The sequence below is a fragment of the Giraffa tippelskirchi genome, chromosome 9 (assembly GCF_054371585.1).
Source record: "Giraffa tippelskirchi isolate mGirTip1 chromosome 9, T2T-mGirTip1v1.2.pri, whole genome shotgun sequence".
NCBI lineage: Eukaryota > Metazoa > Chordata > Mammalia > Artiodactyla > Giraffidae > Giraffa > Giraffa tippelskirchi.
This window is the reverse complement of record NC_137283.1, coordinates 37293930-37307138: the sequence shown is the minus strand read 5'-3', so window position 1 is coordinate 37307138 and position 13209 is coordinate 37293930. Positions and strand designations below refer to the sequence as shown.

At 40.0% G+C, this 13209-nt stretch overlaps 1 protein-coding gene across 26 annotated transcripts in view; it reads right to left on the bottom strand.

Annotated features, from left to right (window-relative positions):
* The window catches only part of CADPS (calcium dependent secretion activator), an 807294-nt gene that overhangs the window by 93411 nt on the left and 700674 nt on the right, over nucleotides 1-13209 (bottom strand). For 15 of the 26 annotated variants that reach the window (XM_081524519.1, XM_081524520.1, XM_081524495.1 and 12 more), the window contains 3 exons: nucleotides 12371-12477; nucleotides 6380-6536; nucleotides 5410-5551 (listed from right to left, as the gene is read on the bottom strand). In XM_081524519.1, the coding sequence (XP_081380645.1) occupies nucleotides 5410-5551; nucleotides 6380-6536; nucleotides 12371-12477 (406 nt within the window). Of the gene's footprint in view, nucleotides 1-5409; nucleotides 5552-6379; nucleotides 6537-7720; nucleotides 7742-11358; nucleotides 11368-12370; nucleotides 12478-13209 lie in introns of all 26 variants that reach the window. The other 11 variants (XM_081524505.1, XM_081524515.1, XM_081524509.1 and 8 more) reach the window with 2 other exon arrangements.

Here is a 13209-nt window from a genome sequence, read left to right as displayed (position 1 = left end):
AGCATTATATGTGACTCAATATATATGTGAAAGGGGGAATTTTCCCGTAGCACTCAGGTCTACAGGCTCCTGCAGTGGCTGATAGCTAATGACAAATTAGTACTTTAGAGGGTTGTTTAGCAACTGCATAGAAACAAGTCCAGCATACTTCTCTGTAAACATCATAATTTGGTATCTCTGGATAGTGTAAGAAGTGTAAATTGCAATCATAACAACAGATACATGTTAAAATTTGCTATTGTAACAACGGATACATGTTAAAAATTAAGACTCATTCATTTTGGGGACTGCTGAATGAGTTTGGGGACCTTCTCATTTTGGGGACCTTTATCAGGGTAGCTTCCATTCATGTCAAAGGACTCATCCCTGGAGCACTAGATTAAAATACTCTCAGTTGCTCTCTCTCACAAAAGGATGAAAATTACAAATGTGTGCACATCTCATCATTTCTATGGATGATAGAGTCATTCCTTACTTCCAGGATTAATTTTGGGGCTTTCCTGGTGTCTCAGATGGTAAAGAATCTGTCTGCAATGCAGGAAGCCTGGGTTTGATCCCTGGGTCAAGAAGATCCCCTGGAAAAGGGCATGGCAACACACTCCAGTATTCTTGCCTGGGGAATTCCATGGACAGAGGAGCCTGGTGGGTTATAGTCCATGGGGTTGCAAAGAGTTGGACACAATTGAGTGATTAGCACACTTAGGTCCTGGGCAGAGAGGGTATCATTGGGTTTTCTCTCAAAGTCTTCTGCTTTAGATTTCTGGATGGGGTTAGATTTAAGACACAGAAAGCCTTCCACTGTATGAACCTTCTGTTGCATGGATACACGTAGTATATCTTGTCTTCTCTGTGTGCTCTGAACACTAAAACTTCTCTCCTGGTGTACCCTTAGGTCTAATCCCTCCTTTGGTCCATGGGGCACTCTTTGATATCTTTCTAGCGTTTAGAAGGGGTGTTTCTCAACTTTTTGTTTACTATCACCACCAGCTTTCCCCACAAAAGTCATTTTTGTTGTGTGCATGTTGCTCAGACACAGCCAGATTGAAACCTCCATTCAGGGCACTGTATCTCTTTTTTTCAATTTCTTTTCCCCATAGTTCTCCTGTGGTACTCTTAACAGTTTTCAGCCTGTAAGCGTGTCTTAATAAATATCAGCTAATCAATACATGCTTACTGAACACCTCCCCTAGGTCCTGTCTGAGGGGTTAGGGAGGCACTGCTGATTAAATGTGTATATAGAATGAATATGGAAAATCAGATTTTCTAGAATGTCACTGTTAGAAAGTCTTGGGTATTCAAAGTTCCTGTTTTACAAAGGAGGACACTGAGGCTCAAGAAAGTCATTGGATTTGCTCAAGGTCACTCAGCAAGTTATTAGCAGAGTTAAAGAGTTCTGCCTCTTAGTCTAGTATTTGTCTATTTCATACCAGGACACCTGCATATTGCTACGGTATCTTTGGTCTGACATTTTATTAAGATACTGACATCTTTAGTAATCTGGGAAAAGACATTATTTTAATACTTTTCACATGTCTATCTTAGGCAGAGAGAGAGAGAGCGCATTTTGAGAAATGAGAAACCCAGTTTTTCCAGTGTGCATGTATCAAGAAGCAGTGTTTAGTTCTACAATTCAGAATCACCCTGACCTGAAAGGGGCAACTGTGAAGCGTGGATTCCTTGTGCTGGGAAGTGAGACTGGAGATGATCTGTCAGCAAAAGAGGAGTGCAGAGGGCTTTCTGCAAGCTTCAGATGAGACACTTTCTCAGTTTTCCTCCACATAGGTCAGGATGACATGACTAGCAACAAACCAACTCTTAAAAGCTGGCAGAATGCAGTCCATCTACTAGGACCAGAAGCGCATACTCAGGGCCACTGGAAGGGTTCTGAACAACCTGTCCAGCTGTGGGTGGTGGCCCTGTGACGTGTCCTGATGGAAACCCCTGAGAGGGCCATGGGCTCCAGCCCAGGCTTGCCCTCGAGAGACTGACTGACTTCAGCTGTGGTGAGAAGCTATGGGATGACATTTTCCACCAAAGCCTGGAGATTCAAGTCACGACCACCATCTGGTTTAACGGACACAGAGATGCAGCTCCCCTTCTCTCTTCTTGCAGAGATGGAAGCTCACCTTTCTAGAGAAAGGCAGCAACAAGGACCCAGTCATTTCACCCTTTCTATCAAATGACTTCAGTTGTATGAAACCCAAATGATGATGCTCTATTTTCTTTTACAGGACCATATTTTGAAGGAAGAAAATCTGAAGGATAAAGAATATTTAAACTCCTTTCTTAGGAACTTTGATATATTGGTAGCATTTCCTTGTCAGAGCTCTGTTTTGCTTTAACATTTTAAATATTTTGTTAACTCTTGAACAATGTGGGGCTTTAGAGGCATTGACTCCTGTGCAGTTAAAAATTCACATATAAGTTTATACTTAGCCTTTGTACCCATGGTTCCTCCTTACCCTCAGTTCCATATCTGTGGATTCAACCAACCTCTGTGTAGAATTGTCATATTTACTACCAGAAAAAAATCCCTGTATTAGTGGAGCTGTGCCATTCAAACCCATGCTGTTCAAGAGTCAACTGTACCAGTTTTTCCTGAAATAAGTTTTACAATGCATTTCTCAGTCATTTTATGTATAATCAGGCGCTATAACAATGACTTTTGAAAAGTAGAAGAACAGAACTATTTGAGTATAAGAATTGTTTGAGAGAAAGGCTGTGGTGTTTGTTTCTGTGTGTGTGTGTGTGTGTTACAGGATCATGTGACACAATTAGAGAAGACTGAGCAAACTACCTAAGTCAGCTTCTTATTTTTGAGTACCCTGATGAAAACCATTCCAAAAAGATCATTCTTTACTTGGGGGAGAAAAAAGATCCTGCGTCTTCATCAACCCTCTATCTAGAGGTCAGATAGAAGCTCTTATTTTGTTTTTACATGGTAAGAAGTTGAGCGATTTATTCCTTCTGATCACATAGGTGTGCTCTCAATTTTGTATTCCCTTTTATACCCTTTATATGTGCCAGCCATTCTGCAAATCTGTTCCATGGTATCTACATTCTGTTTACAAATCAGCTAATGAAATGTAGGTGATTTCAGACAATTTAAATTTAGCTTATGTATTAGCTGGCATTTTCCAATACCTCTACCTACTCTGAAAACCATGTACTACTTAGTATGAATTAAATAAACCACAGTCATATTCATGAGCCTACCCACAGCACAGTTTAGGACAGAAAAAAAGCTACTTAAGAAAAACACACATCCCTATAAACTATTTTTAGGTTATTAGTCACAAATGATCAACTCTTTGCTAATTTTCAGATCTTTCAATTACTGGTCCGAGAGTTCATATTTTTTTTTATTTCTACCCCTTAAAAACACCCTGTGAGAACATTCCCAGACCAAGACTTCCAATTGTGAAAATGATTCTGAGTCTACTTTTACTTCTGACTGATCACATATATGTTATGGTGCAGAAGGTTTCTGAAGAATTTAACAGGTTAAAAATTACTTCAGGGACGTGATCACAGAGCTTCAGGACAAATCTCACATACTGAGTAGAGACATTTTTAAAACTTAAGTTTTACAGATGAGAAGACACTTACGGAGGTTCAAGCCTTTGCCTTCTGGCTAGTAATTGGAGAACAAGGCCCCTGACTCTAGGGCCCTTAAGAAACAGGAACATCCGGATGCCCATCATTTCCTCCCGTGTGTGCTGATGGTAGTAGCCTTCACCATTTAATCCCAAGCAAGTAAATGCTATTTCAAGACCACTGCTATTTTCAAAATGTATTACTCATTTTAACCTTTTCTTTTTTCACAACCATTCTGCATGGGACAACTGTCTTGATTCGAGCGAGCATTTCAAAAAATACACTCGCTCATGCTTTATCATCAAAGGTCCCATTTCTATTCTCATGAGTTGAAAGTCAGCAGGGCTGTATTAAGAAACTGTTGTAAACCTGAGAATTATAAGTGAAAATTTATATATATATATATATTGGTACTTGCGAATGAAGAGCTACTGCCTATTAACATGCTCAGTAGGGCAAGTCAAGAGACTTCTTCTGTGGCTCAGATGTGGAAAGCGGGGGGGTGGGTTGAAAAAGCTATTTTGCATTGATTCTTTTATGAGTCAGAATCTGATTCAGTGTAACATTAGAAGGGGAGTCTCGATTCAGAAAACCACTGAAAGACAGGGTGCAAGTCAAGGCTTCCAAGTTGAGAGAAGGCTCCTGAACATCTGTTCTGGAGTGCCTGACAGGGTACGGTACACACCCCACTTCACTACATGCTAGTTGCCGCATCTCACAGATGTAAAGGACCAAAAGAACAAAATGGTTGTCTTACAGAAAAAAAGAGAATCTAACAGAGCAAAGCTCTTATCAGGCTTTACTGGAGCTTTTCTAAGCCTATCAGAAAATTCTCTCCCTCAAGAAGTTCTTCACTTATCCAGAAAAGGGGTAGGGGGAGGGTCTGAGACTGACCCTCTGGCAGCCTTGAGTGAAAGCCCTCCTTCCTTGCTGGGGAATGGAGGTGGCACTGAATCTGGTACCCATTTCTAATAGGATATATCTGCCAAGCAGCTATGGAAACTGTCAAAATCACAGCCTATGGGATTTCCTGTACTTGGTCCTATAGGATAGATATCCTGCTAGGAAAATAAGTAGTAATTCAGGAAGTTCTAGATTAAGCACAGGCAAACAAGTTTCTGTATTACTGTACTCTCTGAGTTTTGAAATACTCCTCGGAGGCTACCCAGGAGACAAGGGCGTTGGGTAGATGAGGTGGGTATGCAGAGTTTCCTAAACATATCTGGCCACAAAGTCCTTTTCTTGAGGAGCATTTCAAAAGCCTAGGCCAAGAAATGACAAACTGGCTCATAGGCCAGTTTCCTGCTTTTGTAAATAAAGTTTTAGGGGATTACAGCTACACTTGTTCATTTACTTATCGTCTGTTGCTGCTTTAGCACTATTGTAGAGTGGAGAGCTGATACAGATCGTGTGGCTTGAAAAGCCTAAATATTTACTATCTGGTCTTTGACATAAAAGTTTGCTGACTCCCTGTCTAGACTCCTATGGAACCCACTTTGGGAAACGTCAATTCCTAGGGGTAAAACCGCTAGAGTAAGATACACAGTACAAATATCACAGGCAGGTTTATATCCCATATTGCTTATCTATCTTGTGCAATAAAACAAAGATTTCATTTCATGAAACATTTCTCAACCTCTTTCCCACTCCCCTCCTTGAACAAGGAGGGTATGAGCATCATAGTTGGGAGTAAGGTGTTTGCTCTCTGTCCATGTAAACAATGAACACCATAAGACACCATTAATCCATTTCTGCATGACTCTCCAGCCATTTGCACCCAAACTCCGATAGTATCAAAAGAGGTTTCCTTACTTGACTGGTTCCCATGACTCCCGCTCAAAGCCCCTGTGAATGGATTGTGCAATTGAGGACTCCATCAAATCCACATATCTAACCACAAGTGGGGCAAACAGGTCTTGCAGGTGTCTGTGAAATTTTCCATTGCACAAATTATCTAGAACAGATAAGCAAAAGCTCAGTAAGAATCCACAGTAGCTTTATCAGCATACAATGTTGACGTAGAGAGGACTGTTTTCTCTTTTAAATATACTGCTCCTTAAAAAGCCAAAAAGGAAGAGGAAGAGGACGAGGAGAAGGAAGATGGGAAGAAGGAGGAGAAGAAGCAAAGCAATAGGTACATGAATGGCATCACGCTGCAATCTGCGTGGAAGGATAATGGAATTCAAAACCCTTTTACTCATTTGTGTCACTCTCCAGAAAAGGAAAAAAAGAATGCCCCCTTAAAGAACAACAAAAGCAAAAAGTGATACTTTTTTTCCCCTTTAGGTTTTCTTTGTCCTTTACCCCCCTATGTTACCAGGAAGAAAGAATTCTGTATCCCTTCTTTTCTTCATCATTCTCTCTGAGGAGGACGGTCTACTTTATGGCTATGTGGTGTTCTAAGACACTCTGAAACACTTAGGTGTTACTTAGCTTGAAATTGTTTTTCATCTAGGAAGCATCTTTTGATTAAAAATTCAAAACGTGTAGAGCTGAAGTTAATTAGCTTGTTCAAGAGCAAATAAAACACATGGGTATGGGCACCCCTTTATCATTGAGCTTGGGTTTTTCTGCCTAGTGAAGAGAAGGCTTCCCTGCAACATGATGCTTGTTGGAAGAAAGGGAATTTTATCAGCTGTAACCTTTTTTTTTTTTCTTTAAAGTAATCATAAAACTTGGAAGAGCTGTGTCCAACGTGCAGCCTGCCTGGGATAAACACATTTCGGTCATCAGTTATCTGCACGCTACTTAAGAAAGTCAAACAGTCAAAGATGATACATACAATCAGTCCGGAGAAAATCATTCAGCAGCTGAAACAGTGGGAAACTGTCCCACGTGTCTGGGGGCTGCACTTCCAACGCTGCATCCATGTCCACTGCAAAGAGTGACAGGAACGTCTCGGCATGTTCCACCATCAAGTCTGACCACCACGCGAAGGCCTTTGAGATGTGGCAGAAAAACAACAGATAAAGAGGTGATGAGCTTTTTGTCTCCGACCTAAGATGTGAAGTCAAGCCCTGGCTGTTAAAGACGGATTGTGCATCCAGCAGGGTTTGGTAATTTTATTGTAAAGAGAACAGCACTTTTGGATACAGCTGGACCTCTACGTGGCCCAGGGCAATGTTTTTCATGATTCCAGGCCTGCTTTAGAAATCTGCAGCTATAGAAATGACAGGCACAGAACTTCTGTTCAATTTACAATAACTCAGTACCTTTTGAGTCATGCTCTTTATTGCTCTTGTTGACTAGTTCTTGCTCTAAATTAGAATTTGGGAGTTTCTTCACTGTGTTTATGGGTTTTCTGCTGGTCTAACTTGAAAATTGGTAATTATTGTTTATTATCTCTACGCATCTGGGGCTTAATTGTCTGTGGTTTCATACAAGCTCAGCAACTCACGTTTTCCCTACACATTGGAAATGTTACTCCTATTTCATACCAAGGCAAAGGAAACCATTGTTGTATTGTCACAAAACTTTTGAGTTGAAATCTCTTTAAGCAGGGAGCCTCTGGTTTTGCATTCTGTCTATAGGAAAGATCAGGCTTTAAGCTAGGAGACACTGAGTAAGATTAGGACTTACTTTCCTGAGGGTTGGACACATATGTACATTGAAAACCAAAAATATCAGTGAAGTAACTCATTTTCATGCACATGGGTCCTTGGAAATCATTGTGCAGGGTCTCAGAGGTGACATTCACATCAGATGGGCCAGATGTGAATGCAATTCAAAGGCATGCATGCATGTTGACTAATCATTTCTGGCAGGGAGCATGCAGAATAAGTGGCAGTGTCAACAGGCCCCCTTTTTTATCCCTTTTTGCTGATTTCAAAAAGAGCAGAAAAACAAAAACAATTTGCCAGCCCTTTTTATTCCCCTACCTCCTCACCTGGTGCCATAAAGTATTTACATAGGAAACACTTTCCAGAGCATTCATCGAAAAAAAAAATGGGAAGGCATTTCAAAACATGAAAGATGATTATGGAAATAATTCCATAAATAAAAGAGTTTGTTCAATGGCCAAGCTCTTCTGTGATCTCTTAGTTATCTGGGGATATTCTAACAGCCACCAGGAGGCAGAATAGGGGTCCACCTCTCTTCTTTCATGAGATTTCATTTTACTTACTTCTCCTTTATCAACATGTGGCTGGTTTGCAAATTAAATGGAAAAAATCAAGTCATGGACCATTCTGCAAGGGCAGCTTGGCTGGAAATAGACACCTGCTGTTTCCATTTTAACTTACAGTAAAACCTCAGTGATTCAGAGTAAGGGAATAGAAGAGATGCTAGTCTGTCAGCAAAAAACCTCAATTACTGGGCTTTCTAAAAAAGAACGATCATTTAGCCGCTTTTCAAAGCAGTCTATACCCAGGAGCCCAAGTACAAAGTATTCATTGATTGGCTATCACTAAGCGTATGGTAAACTTAAAAGTATTTCTTAAATTTCAAATAATTGTAGATAAACTGACCTATAAATTGAAGTAAAAGAGATGGGAGCTTTAATTTCATAGATTCTGGGATAAAACTTGGAAGAAGAGCCTTTAGAATTTCTAAAGAAAGTTGAGATCATGTCAAACATTTTACTGAAGAGAAATTAAAAGAGCCACATCTATAGTTGAATTATCACAAATTAGGAGGAATTGGGTCTGAATCGATGAGATTTTACTGCAGTTTTACCACCTGAGGATGAGAGCCCTGAGGTTTGGGGCTTGTTCCACTGACTACCTGGCTAAACCCAGCCAAGGGAGAAAGCCTCCATTCCTCCCCCAGAGCTCTCCTAGCCATCTGCCTTCTAGGCAGAGACCTTCTAAACACTCAAACTTGCTAGAGTTCCACTGCTGCCACCCAACCCTATGTGGAGGGCTGATTCTCATCAGTCCTGATGGAGGATATTTGCAATAATCACAACGGCACACCAAACACTGGCTGGTACTTATGCTTTAGTTATTTGTTTCACTTTACATCTTCAGGGTGAGTTCAAAAAAATAGTAACTGGGGAGACTGAAATGCCTTCCCAGATACAATTTTGCTCTAGGATGACAAGAAAACAAAACAAAACAAAACACAGAATGAAACAAAACAAAAACTAATCCTAAAAGCCTAAAATAAAAATTTTCTCAGACCAACCTCATACCTGGTTCTTACCAGCTTTATTGAAAAGTTGCAAACCAGAGGCCTTAAGAAGCACCCATTTTTACTCTCTACAGAAAATTTGGTCCCTTGTTAGAATCTGATTAATTATTGAGAAATTATCTACAGTTGTTATATTAATAATCATATAGATTGGCAGCCCTATGAAGAACAATGACTACTGCAATATGAATTATTACCATTAATATCTGGCAGAGAAACCTGGTATTCTAGCGAAGGAAAAGAGATTAAATAGGGGGGTTGTTGGAGAAGTGAAGTCCAAATTTATTTTTCTATACCCATAGTAATTCTTTCAGAACCTCATAATCAAACCTGACTCACTGAGAAGGAGAAAAAGATTCAGGCGAGAGAAGTAATCACCAAAAAAGCCATTTCTTAATTTTAATCAAATGAACAGTCTGTGTACCTGGACTGGGCAAGGCAAAGGTTTAAAATAAAACAACAGTGACATCTATATTTACTTTATACTTGCTCATACAGGTGAATGCTATTTTTGTACATGTCTATGGATGTCCAAAATCTTCAGAAATCTTTTCCAAAGACAAAAAGGAGTTGTACTTTGGTTTCTAGATACTTACCCAGCATTTTTCATTATTTAAAGGCAAAGATGTACACTTTAGGGGTATGGTCAACCACACTGAACACACTCTATATTTTCTACACAAACTACATGTATATATGTACCCCTATGTGTACCACAATACATATATACATATACATACGTATACATAGAGAGAGAGATTGGGAAAGTGAAGTTAACAGTACATGAAGGTATAATTCCTGTGTGTGTACAGGTGTGTATATGCACATAACTTAGGCTCCGAGAACAGAATTATGTTGTAATTTAGAGATTTGGGTGATAACTGCTACCATATACTGCATTGTGTGTGCACATGACAATATTCTTAGTTGGTGGGGATTGTGTTTTCTCCTGAAATATTTAGTTACTTTATACTGGAATTCAAAGCAGTTTTAAGGATCATTGACTTCTGTGGGGGAGGCGATCCCATTTGTCACTTTTATTAGCGTGGTGCCACCAAACAGCATGACCGCTAAGGTCCAGCTAAGATTCATGTTTAGGATTTACTGATTTTCTAAAGTTCACTGGGCATCTAGAGAAGACGGCAGTGAGTACTGGTCAGTAGGAAAAAATTCCATCCTTCATCCTTTTGGCAGCAAAACCTCATCCTCTCATCTTCAGTGTACCAGGGCAAATTTTACTTCTTTGGTTGCAGCCAAGGGTCTCTCGACCAGGCGTTACCCTGAAATCAGCTGGACAGTTTAAAAAGATCACCAGGGCTGAGAGAAATGCCTCTGTGCTCATAGAAGGCTAGTTTTTGATCAACTGAGTAATGCGGTTTTGTGATTGGGTAAAAGGACTGATGTCAGAAATAAACCTCTACATTTATCAAAAAGCAAACTGGGCCTCTGAAGTCCAAAGTATGCCAAAGTTTTCATTCCTCACTTCCAAAGTCAGTAAATGAGAACAGAACTGAATTTATTTCTGCCCTATTTATGAATGGCTTTTGAACACGTAAGATTAAAATATTTTTGTGATGATGGTTATGAGGGTGGTTTAAGACGGGGATTAGTACTGAGTGAAGAAGGCCTTCTTGGAAAACTGGGAAAAAGAGGCTTCTTTGGAATATCAACTTCTCTTTGGTACCACTTGTGAGTCATTTGGGAAAATGTTCTCCTTTCTCGACTGCAGTAGCCTCAGAAAATAACTTGATTAAATCAAGCATATGTGTCCATTTCCTTCTTCAATCATTCACTGAAAGAAAACCATCTGCTTTGTAGCCATGTCTTCAAAAATCTGGTCTGAAATATTGGGAAAAGCCTCAACACCCAAATCAGGAAAGGACTGGCCAGATCCCTCCATGCCTCTAGAGATGATTCTGTGGACACCCACAAACAACATACTTACCATCACAATGAACCCCAGATGCCCCCATCTGAAAAGAACATCACATAGGATAGAGTACAATAAAAAACTCTAGCCCAGCTTAATTTTCTGTCTGAAGGTGTCTACATTTGGAGGGTATTGACTTGGCCCCTCTTCTCACTCCTGGCTGTGCATTTGCTGGGTGTTGCAGGAGTTAGTTGTACCTACCTCAAGGGGTCTTCACCCCATTCTCAGTGAGGTTTTGGGGGACATCATGATTCATCGGCACTCTCTCTATATATAAATACTGTATGTATGGTTCACGTACAGACAGCTGTAGAGGAAGATTAGTACCACTCTGGCTAGCTACTGGTGACTAGGCTCGGTACTCATCTGCTGGGATGAAGGTAAGTACAGACGGACAGAGGAGCTACAACACGCTAAGGGGACAGAGTCCAGGCAGCTAGGAGGCGTGTATTGGGATGTAACCGCAGTCATTGTTAAGTATATCAATTGCTTCATGCACGCACAAGAGAATCACCCACGTTGACCCTGCCGTGGAAGGCCACCCATTTCACAAGCAGTCCACTGGAAATTGCTGTTACATTCCTTGGGTCAGTGTTAGGAAGCAGGGGCACTGGGAAAAGTCCCATTAGAAGACATGGTACTGGAAGGGCATGCACAGACTATGACAGCAGGGGGCTGACTCATTCATTTGGGTCACATACCTCTTTCCCCTGCCACGATCAGCCAAGATTGAGTGGAACAGTAGAAAAACAGGGAGGAAATTTAAATATGCAATCAGGCATTAGTTGGGATGATTGTCTTTATGGTGTATTATTTAACTATACTGTTGATTTTCATTTACTTATGGGAATTAGCATTTTAGATGCCTTTGACATTACTTTTATTGATGCCCTCTTTTCCTCCTTGTAGATCTGATTGGAGGGGAAGAGTGAGCATGAGTGAGGTTTTTTAAATAGGCGATTTTATGAGAAATGCTTTTAAATCTCAGCTTTGAAACAAGCAGTGGTGTAACAGTTTGATCATAATGAAATCTTGGAATCTTTTCTTGGAAGGGTTGGGTTGTTTAAGTCCTTACAGGTTTGGGATTGAATTAGCCTCTAAATCCCTCAGTGTACAATTATCAAAATAATAATTTTGACAGTGGCTTGTTAAAAAAAAATAGTAAGCTGTATTTATTTAGATGTACGTTGGAGAATCAACAAGTTGAACAACACAGAATAATTTGTTTCTGTCACTGAGTTTAGCAACCCAGGTCATCTGAGATGAACAAATGCAGACTCTAGGGCGAGCAGACTAAGTTACAGAGATAAATTCAAAAAGACAGCTCTCAATCCGCACACCAAATAAAATAAATCAAAACAACAGTGGTAGCAACAGAAACAGCCACAAAAGACCAAAAAGTATTTCATATGTTCCTGACAATAACCATATGCTGCTTGAATAATTATCTCAAAGATATACTCACCTCTTTGGCTTGTTGCTAGAAACATCTGAAAACTCAAGCTGAAACGTACATCACACAACCCACTTTTTGGCTGTTTTAAACAACCCTGAAAAGGATCCTCTTTGCAAAATTGCCCCTTTCATTCACTTTACAAGGTCAGTTAAAAGAAAATGGGAGTTAAGACATCGTATTCACAAAGTTTCCAATAGAATCAGTTGTGCAGCATCTTCTGAGGAACGAGAGACCCTGCCTCCCTGGCGCCCACTTACCTCTGCGTGGTGCTCTTCGTTCTGCTGAAGAACTTCAATGACTAGTTCAGCAAGACGTATTGTATCTTCCAGCTTTTTGGCAGGAGTGATTAACCGGCCTACATTTTCTGTAGTACAAGAATTTGTGTTAAAATTCAGTGAAAGTGGTGGGCTAATTTTGTGGCCATTAGAACTAGTGGATAAGAAATTCCAAAGATTAGCCCCCCCTTTTTTTTTTTAGGTTTCATGCAAATGTTTAGTGCCACATAATTAGTAGTGAGCAAACCAGAAAGCCATTTTATTATTATTATCACCATCATTTTTATAATACATACTAAGAAAAAGCAGTGCTCCAGCTTCCAATTTGCTTATTAAAGCTGTATGAAGACTATGACAGCCCATTACAAATTTAGCAACATTTTGTACACATGTTCTTTAAAGACAGCATAAATGGACCATCATATATCCCTCTCTAGGCAGTGTTCCTGCTACCTGAGGTGGGAAGATGTAACAGAAGCTTAGTCTTGATTGCTGCTCCATCTGTTTCCTGGCTTTGTCCCTAAACATTCAATATGACAGCACTGTTTTTCATTCAAGGGCTGCATGTTTAACAGGTATTGGAATGTTCATTTTAAAAAAGCAGACTTAAAGGTCTGGCTGTTTTAAGTTGTCCAGGGAGGAGACTGAGAATTAATGGACATTCCTGGGCCATTAGATAGAAGGCAGGATAGAATTTTTAAAAGAACATAGGGTGTAGAGTATTGGATGAAGTGGTTTGTTCCACTGGTTGGTACAAGTGAAATTTTATCAGTGAGATGGCAACAATGCGTTTTAGGTTCTACTGTGTTGAAAGGGCTTTT